The sequence below is a fragment of the Bos indicus x Bos taurus genome, chromosome 4 (assembly GCF_003369695.1).
Source record: "Bos indicus x Bos taurus breed Angus x Brahman F1 hybrid chromosome 4, Bos_hybrid_MaternalHap_v2.0, whole genome shotgun sequence".
Lineage (NCBI taxonomy): Eukaryota > Metazoa > Chordata > Mammalia > Artiodactyla > Bovidae > Bos > Bos indicus x Bos taurus.
In genome coordinates this window covers 42,243,612-42,256,691 of record NC_040079.1, presented here as the reverse complement: position 1 = coordinate 42,256,691, position 13,080 = coordinate 42,243,612, and the positions used below count along the sequence as shown (strand labels likewise).

Sequence of the window (13,080 nt, the reverse complement as noted above, 5' to 3'; positions counted from 1 at the left end):
AGTGATGGAGTATTGGCAGCTAAACATATGGATGGTTCAGTGAAGTAGAACAAAATTGACTAGAAGGTGAGGAAAGCTGTAAATTCAGAAGAGAAGGGCAGGACAATACTTCAAAAGAGTCCAAGCTGAGGACCAGGAATTTTAGGAGAGAAGTGACTGAATTATTGGAAGATGGATGGAAAAGAATCACTTGAGGTGGGAGGGACTCTCAGAGAGATTAGAAAAGTGAGTAAAACACACAACACAGGTCCTAGGAAAGGAAGGAAGAGGATTAAAGAGCAGAAGTCAAAGTTGTAGGCTTGGAGTTAAGGAATGGACTCTCTTCCTGGAAACAGAGGAAAGGCAGTGAGAGTGTAAAGAGTGGGTGATGCTGAGCAGTGTGCATCTGATGGCTTTTATCTTCTCAGTAAAGGGAGAGAGGTTTGGTATCTAACAAGTGGGAAGTGGGTGACAGCACATGTGACCAAGGATTTCATAAGCTCCTGCCCTCCTGCTGGGGATGTTAAAAGAAGGGGAGGAGAGATTAGGTAAAGAATTACAAAACTACATCAACAGCCCAGCTGAGGATGGAACTCTTCCTTGTGTAATAAGCAGATGGAAGGCTATGCAAATCCTCCCAAGAATGGGCAGGAGGAGGGACAACAGCTTAGATCCCGTGTTTTAAACTGGTAGAATGGATTGCAGAGGAAGAGCAAGAAGAAGAAAAGCATAATATGAGGCACTAGTGAGGGATTAGCTGCAGGAACTACCCCAGAAGTGAAGGGAATGTAAGGGAAGTGAAGGCAGGAGATGATGGAGGACCAAGGGGAGACAGGAGGGAAGGTTAAGAGCAGGTTCTGTGAGATCGGGAGAGAGACAAGATGATGATCAGAGCATCACACTTCAGACAGTCCCTTTCGGATCAATTTCCAATTCTAACCAACCCTCTCCAGAACAAACTGAAGACCAGAAACCTCTAAACCAAGGTTTTTTGAAAATGAAAAACAACTTCATTGAGATATAATCAACAGAGACTACATTTCTTAACCATTCAATCATTTGTGGCTATTTCTATTACAATGAAAAATTCACAGTGGAAAACATGTTCATGCTTTTTGTTGTTCACATTTAATTTTTTTTCTTTAAAAGGATTCCTACAAGTGAAATTACTGAATTAAAGAAATATATAAACACAATGCTCTTGAATTATATTTTAGACTTTTTTAGAAGCCGTCCAGACTTCTCTATAAACTTATTTATGTTTAAAAGTTTATAGAGGGAGAAGTATTGCTTTACAGAATTTTGACATGTTTTCATGTCAAACCTCAACATGAATCAGCCATAGATATACATATATCCCTTCCCTTTTGAAACTCCCTCCCATCTCCCTCCCCATCCCACCCCTCTAGGTTGATACAGATATCTATTTTATACATAGTACTGTATTTATGTCAATCCCAATCTCCCAGTTCAGCCCCCTCAATTCTTTCCCCCTTGGAGTCCGTCTGTTTGTTCTTTATGTCTGACAGGATTTCTTAAGGAGAAAAAACTGTCCTTCATGTCCCAAAGCTGTTTTCTCTGCTGTCCCACCTACTTACCCAAATTGAAAGCAGGGTATGAATCCCAACAATTATTTCTGAAAGAAGGATTATTAACTTAGACCACATGAACATATAAGAAATTATATTAAATGCCTTTTGTTTTAATATTGTACCAGTTACCTCCATAAGAAGGCCTCTAATAAGAACATAAGAGAACTTTATTTTCAAAAGAATTTCATTAAAGAATGAAGATGAAAAACACAACATATACATATCCTTGCAAATCTGGGCTATGTCGATAAATACACGAAAAAGTTTTGGAAAATCTTCAGATTTCCAGAGAAGCAGGGCTTACCAGGTTATCACGGATGAGTGGCCTGTATAAAGGAGTGTGGACTAGCAAACAAACTCAGTAAGGAAGACAATACTTACTATTCTAGAACTAAGATCATTTCCGATGGTGTCTCATAGACTTCATGTAAATTAATGACCCACGGATTGTCCTGGGCTAGCTCGAGTACAGCGATTTCATGAACTATTTCCATCCGACAATCTTGGCCTTTTCTTCTTTTTCTCATGAACTTGGCGGCAAATTCTTTTCCAGAATCTTTCTTTATGCATTTCCTCACCACTGCAAATTTCCCTCTAGAATTAAGCAAAACATAGTCACTGTTAAAGCCGACTTTTCAGAGGTGATAAATTTTAATGTAATTTCCAAACAGTCATCAATGGATTTTTAAATTTAGGTCATATGCAAACACTCAAGTAGCAATATAACTTGGGAAACACCTCTCTATAAATAAAACATAATGGGCAGATCTGCAGGATTCATTCTTCTAAATAGAGGACAACCAAATATTTAAACCAATATTTCTTTACAGCATTTTATATATATATATATAAATAACTTAATTTTTATACATTTATACATACAATACTCTGAATCTTAAAAAAAAAGCCATCTGACTTATGGCTGGTTATCAAAATTCCTAAAACAATGGATTTCACTGTCACTAATTGACTCTAAAAAGACCCAATCACCCTCCAAAGTTATTTAAAGGTAGAGACCTCATTTGTATGACATCATTTCAACTGCAGCATCAGCTGGAAATGTCTAGCTTTTCTATAAAGACAGATATAACAAGCCTTCTTTGATACCCTCTGCTGCTGCTGCTAAATTGCTTCAGTCCTGTCTGACTCTGTGCCACGTTATTATACTAATAAGTCACACAGGGGATCAGCACAGCATATTGATTATGGAATAAGGTCTGGAATTAGATTTGGGCATGAATCCCAAAGAATGGCTCCATCCACTCACTCAATGCATAAACTTGGGCAATTTAAGCTCTAACTTAAAAAAAAAAATCTCATTTTCTTAATCTATAAAGGAGAACACAAACAGAATCTATTTCACAGGGTTGTTGTGAGAATTAAAGAATACATGTCAACTGCTTAGCATGGTACTTGCCACATACTCAATAAAATATTATGAAGCAAACAAATCACTGAGCTGTAATAATTATCACCCATAAACACCCAATACTCAAGCTGGAAGGCAACTTAGAAATCAAATAGTTTTTTTTTTTTTTTTTTAATCTACTGCCAAATGCCAAAGCCAATGTTTTTCTTTCAAACTGTGAGGTAGTCTTTTCCTCTTGTGGGCACACATTATTTTAGTAAGGTTTTCATTACAAGCCTAAACCTGGCTTCAAGAGAAGAGCTGTTGTCCATATCTTTTGCTGATCGATACAGAAGGACTAACCTGACAGTCTATCAGGTACTGGACACAGCTGACGTGATCTGTTAATTGCTACTCCCTTTTCCAATTTTCAATCATTCCTCATCCCCTTAGGGTCTTTGCTGGTAAAATGCGTCAACCAAATCTGAAGCAACTGCTCCAAGTATAAGCTCAAAGTGCTTCATGATTATTATTTTGCTGAGGTTGGCCCGATACAAATTAATATGCCTTGTGAAAAAAACTTGACAGGTTTTTCATATTTCATAAATAAAACCTTCTCGGATTCTTTCAAGGCAGTGTCTTGATACTATGTTTTGGAAATATACTTAAAAAAATTTCAATGCAAGGCTTTAATTTGCTATTAAATTCTACTTTCTAGGTTTGGGCCCAGCATTCTAGACTACCAATGCAATTTTGAGGACTGATCCTTCCTTCTTTGCTACTGTTAACCACAAATATGATGTTCATCCCCTCTGAATTTTTGTTACCATCAGCAATAAAAATGTTACATGAAAAATCCTTAGGCACAGCCCTACAGCTGATCAATTAGGTGGCAATCTACCTAACAACACCCTAATTCAGAACAAGGCTCTGCGCTCAACAGGAATGTGAGATGACACACTTCTTCAGGTCACTAGAAAGATTCAACAATAAATTATGCATCACAAGCTAATGCCTCTTTTTATTTAGCCCCACAAAATCATTAGGCTAATAACATCTCCACTGAGTTTTAAAAGGTTCCTAATGATCTTTGGATTTCTTTAAGGAAGAGAAAAAAAATCATTAATCATTTGATTTTTTTTATACCTACATTTCTGAAGTTTCAAAAGAGGAAAAAGAGAAAATCTAATTTGTAAAAAACTGACCAACATATAATTGACAACAAACATGTTGCTATTAAATTAAAATGCCTGGGTTGAACTGCCCTCAAAGAACTCCCACAGCAAACACAGGTATTTACTGTTACCACACCTAACACTCTAGGCAATACAGTCCTGTGTAAAATTATAGTAAAATACTGCTGCTTACATGCCTGTCCTGAAGGTATTGCTATATTTCCAAAGACGCAACAGATGAATGGATCCCTAACCTATCAACTCTGGGAACCCTTGTTATAAAGGAGCCATTGCTCAATTCAGAGGCCAGAAGCAACCAGAGGAGACCCCTATACTTACCCTGGGTCTCCCGCTAGGCATCCACTTCTTTGGGTCCCCACAGTAGTTCACACACCAATCACTAATCTTGACACCACCCTTGTTTTTGAGGAAGCATTCAGCTGTAGGCTTACCCTTTCTCTCCCCATATCATGCGCTATCCTGGGAGTCAGCCAACCTTTCTGTAAAGGGCCAGATAGCAGATACTTTCGGTTTTGCTGGCCAGCTGATTTGATCACTACCATTCAAGTCTGCTGTACAGTCAAAGCAGCTGCAGACAACAGGCCAATGAATAGGCGAGGCAGGGTTTAAAAAAACAAAACACAACTTTACCAGCACTGAAATGTGAATTTCGCATAGTTTCCATGTCATTAAATGACTCTTCTTTTGACTTTTCAATCATTTAAAAATGTACAGATCATTCTATATAGCTAATGAGCCTCATCAAAACAGGCAGCCAGCAGTGGGTGACCAACTTGTGCTCTAATCCATGCTGAAGAAAACTCTTCCACCGTTCTGATACTGCACGCCACTGAAGCAGACACCAGGACAGTAGGTCCCAGGACACCGGCCCTGCCTTCATCTCAGGATGACTGGGGCGATGGAGGGGAACCCTTAAAACTACCTTAAAACTTCAGAAGATGAAGCCAGGTTTCCGGGAACTGTTCTTTCTCTAGAGCCACAAGGCAAACAGAAGCGTGAGACTCAGTCTTCAAGGTGCGGGGGTCGAGTGAACACACTAAGAATTAGCCAGTCAGTTTCCCTAAATTCCACACCCTGGAGTGCTCTGGTATGCCTGCTTTACCACAACTTCATGGTCAAAACTGTGATTGTATCTCAACCCTTTAAGTTATTGAGGCCTCTCCAAAGCATGAAATAAATGATGTTTCTCTGACTCTCAGGGTCGTAGTTATATGCAGGGACTTGAGGCTGATGAGGTTCAAAGGACATAAGACGTCTGTTGCACGTTTACTTCCTTAGCTGACTTAGCCAAAATTCTCCCTAGATTATCAGGATGTTTCAGTTTCCAGAGCTCTTCACGCATTTCACAAACATCTATAGTTCACTATCACACACTAAACTGAAAACTCTGATTTTCATTAATCATTTGGCAGGGAGTGGGGGTGGCGGGGGGAGATATTAGGAATGAGTAGGTTTCAAAATAACAATGATAACACACTCCAGGGTAGTCAGACAGGAAGGATAAACAAAGATAACAACAGGAAGAGACATTTGAGTCAGAGCCACCAGTCTAAGCTTCCTCAGAACAAGGACTGGGTTTCTACTGATCTCTGTATTACCGGTGCACAACTGGAAAAGCTTAGGAAGGCTCAGTGAACATAGGTAGGTAGGTTTAGGTATGACAGGCTAAGTAGCTGGCGCTTTATTTCTCAAGGTAAGAATGGGCACCTATGAGACTTTTACCTTAGTGAAAGTTTTAAAAAGCTAAGATAAATGTTTTAAAAAGCCAATTCTGAGGGTATTGCCAAGTGTTAGCTAGAAACTAGGGAAGCCAAGAAAACAGCTCAAAGTAAGGGGTCTGAACTAAAGTAGCAGCAGCAGAGGCTGGGAAGAGAGGAAGTATTTACAAGGCATTCAAGGTCAAGACAGACTGAGCTTTGGCAGAGATGAGGGCAGAAGGGAAAGGCCGAAGAGGACTTGGAGATCTTTGCCCTGCGTCCTGGGTAACGTGGTACCAATCCACTGAGAGGAAAAATCAGAAGAATGGTAACAGATGTGCAGAGGGTGGAGGGAAGGGAGTGTGTGTTAGGCTTCAGATGGGAGAAGTTTGAGGTGCCTTTCTCTGTAAAGAGAATTTTATTTACTAATACATTGATTCCAAATATAACCAGTGTTGGGCTACCACACAAAGATGAACACACATTAGAATACATAAGGCTCGGGCAAAGATAAAAAAAAGTGGAGGTGCTGATTTGAGTGTATATAGAGGAAGCAAAATAAAAGTGAGTTCCAAGGTTCTAGGTTTGATTCTAGATTACAGGAAAGGGCTTTGTTTCCACATGTATCCTATTATTTAAGTTCTTCCGACACGTTACAATTTTTTGGCTATGACTGTCTTCCTGGCCCCACTATGAGTTTCAGAGACCTGGCCTCTTCATCTTTGCATCTCCATGTGTAGTGCCTGGCATATGGCAGGTGCTCAAATACAACATCAGATAACACCCTAGATACATACACTGTTCTTGTTATTTTGCTAAATAGAAGTTCTATTTAGCAAACTCAGCCACATAAGGTCTAATATTTTAGCCACATGGGGCTACTTGCTGTTCTCTTTTTCACTGAATTTTTCTGCACTCTGTGCTTGTTTTATTGCCAGTGGCTGGAGTGTCTTGCATTACTACTGCTACTGATATTCCATCCATTCTTTAAGGCTCAGCTCAAATGTTGTTTTCCCCACAAGATTTTCCCATGTGGCATGTCACTTTGCCCATAAAAGGAGTAGTGACTGATTTGTTAGATTTGGGAACAATTTCCAGAGCCTACCAAAGAGCCTTGTGTGCTCAACATGCCAAGTCCAATATTTGCTTAATAGCACTGGGGTACAGCCTTAGGCGCAAAGAAGTTCTGTTCAAGAATGACCTAGATCAGATCTGTCTTCCTTACCTCTGAAAGAACAAAAACCAAACCATCTGTTGATCCTAAATGTAAAAATCAGCAAGTCCATCAGATAAGTCAGCATGAGTGACAAGAACAGCTAGAGCCAAAAGCCAGACTTGGTTTGAAATTCGGGAAATTTGTTCAACTTTTTTGAGTCTTAAGATTCCTCACCTACAAAATGAGGTTGATGGCACTAACCCTGTAGGGTAGTGAAGACAAAAGAAAATGACATTTCCAAAGTGTCCATTCTCTGCAATCAGTAACAGCAGCTATTTTTATTGTCTGGGGCATTAATTTCAGATCTATGATAATTTATAAAAAAAATCATACAGAACTGAAGAGTTTTGGAGGCAACTTAATTTGAACTTTCTACTTGATGCATAAATTTACTATACAAATTGAGTTCCTCCTTCCTTTCCTGAACAGGCAAACCAATGATTATAGCTACCTAACTTTCTAATGCATTTAGTTCAATAATCGGATTTTATAAAATTTTGTTAGGTTTGTAAAGTGGTGGAAATTCACTAAATCTTTAAGTTTACATATTTTTAAACTTTGATTTTATATTGGAAAGTTTATATATTTAAATTAAGTTTTTACTTTTAACATAAGCTCCAACTTTTCAAAATTAACAGTTGACCTAATGAAGCACATGCCTTGGAGCAGGAGCCATACTTCCTAGCAATGTCTGATGCTGAACCGCAAACATGGCTAGTTGTCTTTATCCATCCAAAAATATCAGATTACCCGAAACTGTAAATATCTTTCAAACTGATGATAAACTGCCAAGAAATCTTAGTAGTTTTCCTAAAACAAGGCAAAATTTTTACATGGATAGTCTTATTTAACAAGGATCTTTATTTCTAAAGAAATTATGACTTAAAATTTATGACACATGCTCAAGTAGTTGTAAGGTCCTCAACCTGAAGCCATTACCTACAGACATGAATCTAGGTAAAGGAGATCCACCTTCTAAAACACCTCCACCTGTGCATCCTCTTCAGCTTGTACATCTTCTTATTTTCTGGTAAAAATCCTTCCTTGTTCCCGTTACTCCCAACCGCTTTGAGGAGAATGAGATAGGCTGTCCCTACCCACCATGAGGCCCAGCTGAGACAGGCTGGGATCTGGGACCCTTCACCTGAGTGCCTGCACCTGTACAAACATCTCCCCAAGCAACAGAATACAAAGGAACTATAAGGGACTCAAAAATAACTTCATGCATGCGCAGGTGGGGTCAATTATGAACCAAAAGCTAGGAAAAGGCCACAAACTGACAGCCATTTCTGAGGTGCTGGGAGAAAAAGCAGGCGCCTGCACACCAAGGGGGTGGGCGGACCACTGAAGCCCCCCTCCAGCCAAACCCACCCATCAGGCCCTAACTTTATCCCATCCAAGGGACCAGCCTGCCCCCTTCCCCTCCCAGCCAGGGGCATGAGCAAGGGCATCTGGTTCTTGTTTTCACTCCTGTGCGCTACATACAGCCCAAGTCCCAGACAAGGCTCTCCCAGAATTCTCATCTGGCCTCTTATCAATTTCTATTGATTAGAGAGTCCAGGGACCCAGGTGGGTAACACGACCGGGGAGGGACCACATGACGCTGAAGCTTGGCAGTGCTTGCTCCAATCTGGAGCCCATTAACATGTCCTCTTACAAAAACGATGGCAAATTGCTTTAGCCGCAAGATAGACTACAGCTTTTTTTTTTTTTTTGAGAAACATCTGCGGCATAATGGAAGTGATTGCAAGGAGTCCCAGCTCAGCTGTCTCTCATATGACTCAATCTACTGGTATCTTGATTTTCTCATCTGAAAAACAGGACTTCCCAAATCTGCTTGTGATAAGAAGTAAATGAGATAATGTATGTGAAAGCCCCTATAAAATTGTAAAGCCCCCATGTATGAAGTACCCATTTCAACAGAGAACTTGGATTTTGTACCTTTTCTGCTCACAGGGAAATTCAACTATCAGTATATAATAGTATAAAAAACAAGATATTCTTTTGGCTTTAAAAATATCTTTTTTCTTAAGATGAAATTTATGAATATATCAAAAAATGTTGAAGACTAGGCAAATCATTTGATGTGAAATTTAGTATAATTTAAAATTTCTAGAAACATTTTTTTGTTCCTACGCTATCAATAGAAGCTCCATGGACGTCAACTCTTTGAAAAAATTCTTGGAACCCAAGGTCATGTCTCCTGTACCTCGAATCGTTACTGTGGTTTACATTGGCACATGTCCTGACTCAAAAGAAAGGTAACAAGCCTCAGGAATAACAAGTCAAGTTTCAAGCAATAAAAGAAAATTTTACATCATATATTTACCCACATTTAGGCTGCTATGGACTCTGCTGGAGACATGAAAGAATGTGGTATTTCTTAAAATAATCAACATTACATCCTCTCATTAGTAGGGAATCAATACTGATCATTTAAAATGTCTTCTCCAAACAACCATTTCACTGAAAGCTTTATATTTCTATAAAATAATGGGAATGCCTGCAAAAACTTGATTTCTTTGAACAGTTAGCTCTTCACACCTCTTCAACATTTTCACTAAATGAAAGGCCAGAGAACAAAATGAATAGATCTTTGTTTTTCATACCACATCATTAAAGTATAACATGAGTAATTTTAAAGTTCTACATCAGCATGAGATCAATTCCTTATATCAGAAATGCAACTAGAGTCAACACCTAGGAAAAGAGGCTACTTTTCTTACTACTGAAAGAATTACACAAAAACACATTTCATTCTGTCAAAACTACAACATTCAGGCAAAATTGATAAACCTTAAACAGCAACTGCTTCTAATACAAAACAGAACTTTCACTTCCTGGGACGTCCAAACAGTTCCCTGGGCTTTTGCAATGAGGTTCTCTACTTCTGCAACAGATAGAGACACATTTGGAGGTTGTGCAGGTTTTCCTGTTTTTGCGTTTTGGTTACATGTAAAATACCATTCACTTAGCTACTCAACGCATTACAGTTTCTGAGTGCATGCCCTAAGTCAAGCACAGCTTTTATGCTACAGATATGCTGTTAATTTATTTAATTCTCTCAACAACTCTGTGAGGTAATCAGAGATTAGGTAACTCACTCAAGTACATATAAAGTGAAGTAGCTCAGTCGTGTCCGACTCTTTGTGACCCAATGGACTGCAGCCCACCAGGCTCCTCCATCCATGGAATATTCTAGGCAAGAATACTGGAATGGGTTGCCATTTTCTTCTCCAGGGGATCTTCCTGACACAGGGATAGAACCCAGGTCTCCCTCACTGCGGGTAAAGGCTTTACCGTCTGAGCTACCAGGGAATCCAGTAAGAGCCAAGACTCCATCACAGACTGACTCCTAAGTCCATGTTCTTAACCACTACGTTACACTTCTCCATGAAGAAAAGGGAACCAAAAAGAAACAAATACATTCATTTTCTTTTTCAGTTTTAGGCTCTTATATCAAGTACCTATCTAATTGCATTGTTCTGTGCTTCAGGAGTTATTGCTTATGTAAAGAAATTCATGTAAGATATGTAAAAGATGTCATGCTGCTGCTAAGTCGCTTCAGTCGTGTCCGACTCTGTGCGACCCCATAGACGGCAGCCCACAAGGCTCCCCCGTCCCTGGGATTCTCCAGGCAAGAACACTGGAGTGGGTTGCCATTGTCTTTTCCAATGCATGAAAGTGAAAAGTGAAAGTGAAGTCACTCAGTCGTGTCTGACTCTTTGCAACCCCATGGACTGCAGCCCACCAGGCTCCTCCACCCATGGGATTTTCCAGGCGAGAGTACTGGAGTGGCTTCAAGCAAACGAACACAACTTTATAGACAAACTAATTTTATAATAGAGGTTAAAATGAAAGTTGATTTAACCTCCTTGGTTCCTGGAGGGATTGTCACAACACCTGGTAGGGAGCAAATCAATTGTTTTCCGATTAAGTCATCTATTATGAGTCCACAAGACAGTGCTTGCCACCTGAAGACATTTTCAGTTGCGTAATGTGTTTTCCCTTCTGTGGAATGAAGCCAGACAACCAAACAATGGAGAGTCCTGGTTTTCCTTCCTCAAGAAATCAGTTACTTCAGAATGTCTGGAATTTTCACCAATTAGAATACCTAGATGAGTTAGTAGCTGTCGTCTTTTGTCATAAAGTGCACACAGATCCAGTTAATTAGTGCCTAGCAGAGTGAAGTAAAGCTTGGCCCTGGAAGACGTTTTTCCTTTTCCCATGTGGAATAAATAAGACACTTTTAAGGTCAGTTTCTTTGCCAAAAAACGATTTCTAAAGGTTACTTTAATATTTGTAAGGCGGCTTGTTTTTAACGTTGTAATCACTGTTATAAGACCTTTTTCCAAGACCCTCAAATGAAGGCTGTTGTAACTGTCAGGCCCATTCCCCATTACAACATGGTGAGATTTTGCAACCTTGATAAATGTCTGCAACAGCTGCTAACACTTATCAAATGCTGTGTGCCAGGACCAGTGGTTTGACCTGTACAGCCCCTGCACCTTCTGGACACCCCCATGAGGGAGGTACTGTCACTACACTGACTGATTTTATGGGTGGGAAACGTGAGGCTGGGGAGACTAAGTCACCGTCCAAAGGCGCACAGAGCAAGCAGAGTGGGGATCTGAGCTCGGGTCTGACCCCAAAGCCAGTGCTTCTGACGATTTCTTCAGAAATTGTCTTTTTTCTCTGTTCTTAGAGAAAAAGTCGGTCCCCAGACCTCTACTGTTCCCTCGTCGGTCAGCAGTTAAAAAAAAAAAAAAAAAAAAGGCAAGCAAGAGAGAAAAATCCGCCTGCACGGAGATGCTGGTTCAATCCCTGGTCGGGAAGATCCCCTGCAGAAGGCAATGGCAAATACCCTACTCCAGTTTTCTTGCCTGGGAAATCTCATGGACAAGAGGAGCCTGGTGGGCTACAGTCCATGGGGTCGCAAAAGAGTCGGACATGACTTTACGACCAAACAACAAAACCTATCACTCTGTGACCCCTCTTCAACGTACAAGACGTAAAGTATCCAAACAGCCTTCACCTTTTGCGATTTTAAAAGCAGACCAAATTCTAAGCACTCCCTACCCCGACAAAACAACAACGAGATGGGGAAGAAAAGCAAGGGCTGAATCACGGCGTAGAAAGAGTCAGACAAGGGCCCAGAGTCCACAAGTGAAACCGATCTGAACTTAAAAAAGCACACGGCCCTAAATATTTCAGAATGCAAACAGCACAAACCCAAGAAATCGCAACTGAAGTCAGCAGAAAGCGGCTGACGGAAACTGGCCCAGGGTTGGTGCGAAAGAAGCTGTCACGCTCGGGGTTCTGCGCTCGTCTGTCACAGCCACAGAGGGAGAAGCAGGAACCCACAGGCAAAACCAAAGCTGACTCCACACCTGTGCTGACTTCAGACTCGCTGCTGCGGGGAAAGGTTCGCAGCGCGGTTCCCACGCCGCCTCGTTAAGTTACCGCACAAGGGACCACAGAGGCTGAGACGCCCGCAGCAGAGAGAGGGAGGGGTCAAGGTTCTGGGGGGAGCCTTTCTCATGGCCGATACCACGGCTTTGGGGGACGCCGCGCGTGGACTCGTGGCCAGGGGGCCCCGCCGCCCTAATCGCCGCCCGCACCCACGTCTGTACCCGGTCCCGGCGCGCTATCTGCCCCCGCGCCGCCAGCCTCCCGCACTTATCTGCGCGCGCCCGCCGGCCTCACCTGCCCAACTCCCGGCCGGGGGTCAGGGTGTAGGCGTCCTGAAAGGGCTCGGTGCGCACGGCGGTGCGGATCTCCGTCAGCAGCCCGCGGGCCTGGGTCGGGGGCGGCGGCCGGCGCGGCGTGCTCAGACCCCGGCCAGCTCGACCCGAGCCGGAGGCGACGGCCGGGGAAGAGCCGCCGCTGCCCGGCTTCTCGAGAGGAATCATGGCGCTCGGGCGTGCTTTTCTTGCCTGCCACCCGGCTCGCTCGGAGCTCCCGGCGGGTAACGGCCCCGCCTCCAGCTGCCTCGAGCCGGCGCGAGGATGCCACCCGCTCTGCCCGGAGCTGCGCACAGACTGCGGCCGGG

The 13,080-nt window shown here is 41.9% G+C and overlaps 1 protein-coding gene across 1 annotated transcript in view; it reads right to left on the bottom strand.

The window, feature by feature from the left end:
* Positions 1 to 13,080, bottom strand: part of STK17A (serine/threonine kinase 17a) — a 37,261-nt gene extending 24,181 nt beyond the window's left edge. Inside the window, exons 1-2 of the mRNA XM_027539209.1 lie at positions 12,735 to 13,080; positions 1,953 to 2,165 (exon numbers count right to left, since the gene is read on the bottom strand). Coding sequence (XP_027395010.1) covers positions 1,953 to 2,165; positions 12,735 to 12,940 — 419 coding nt within the window. The 5' untranslated portion in view covers positions 12,941 to 13,080. The remainder of the gene's footprint in view (positions 1 to 1,952; positions 2,166 to 12,734) is intronic.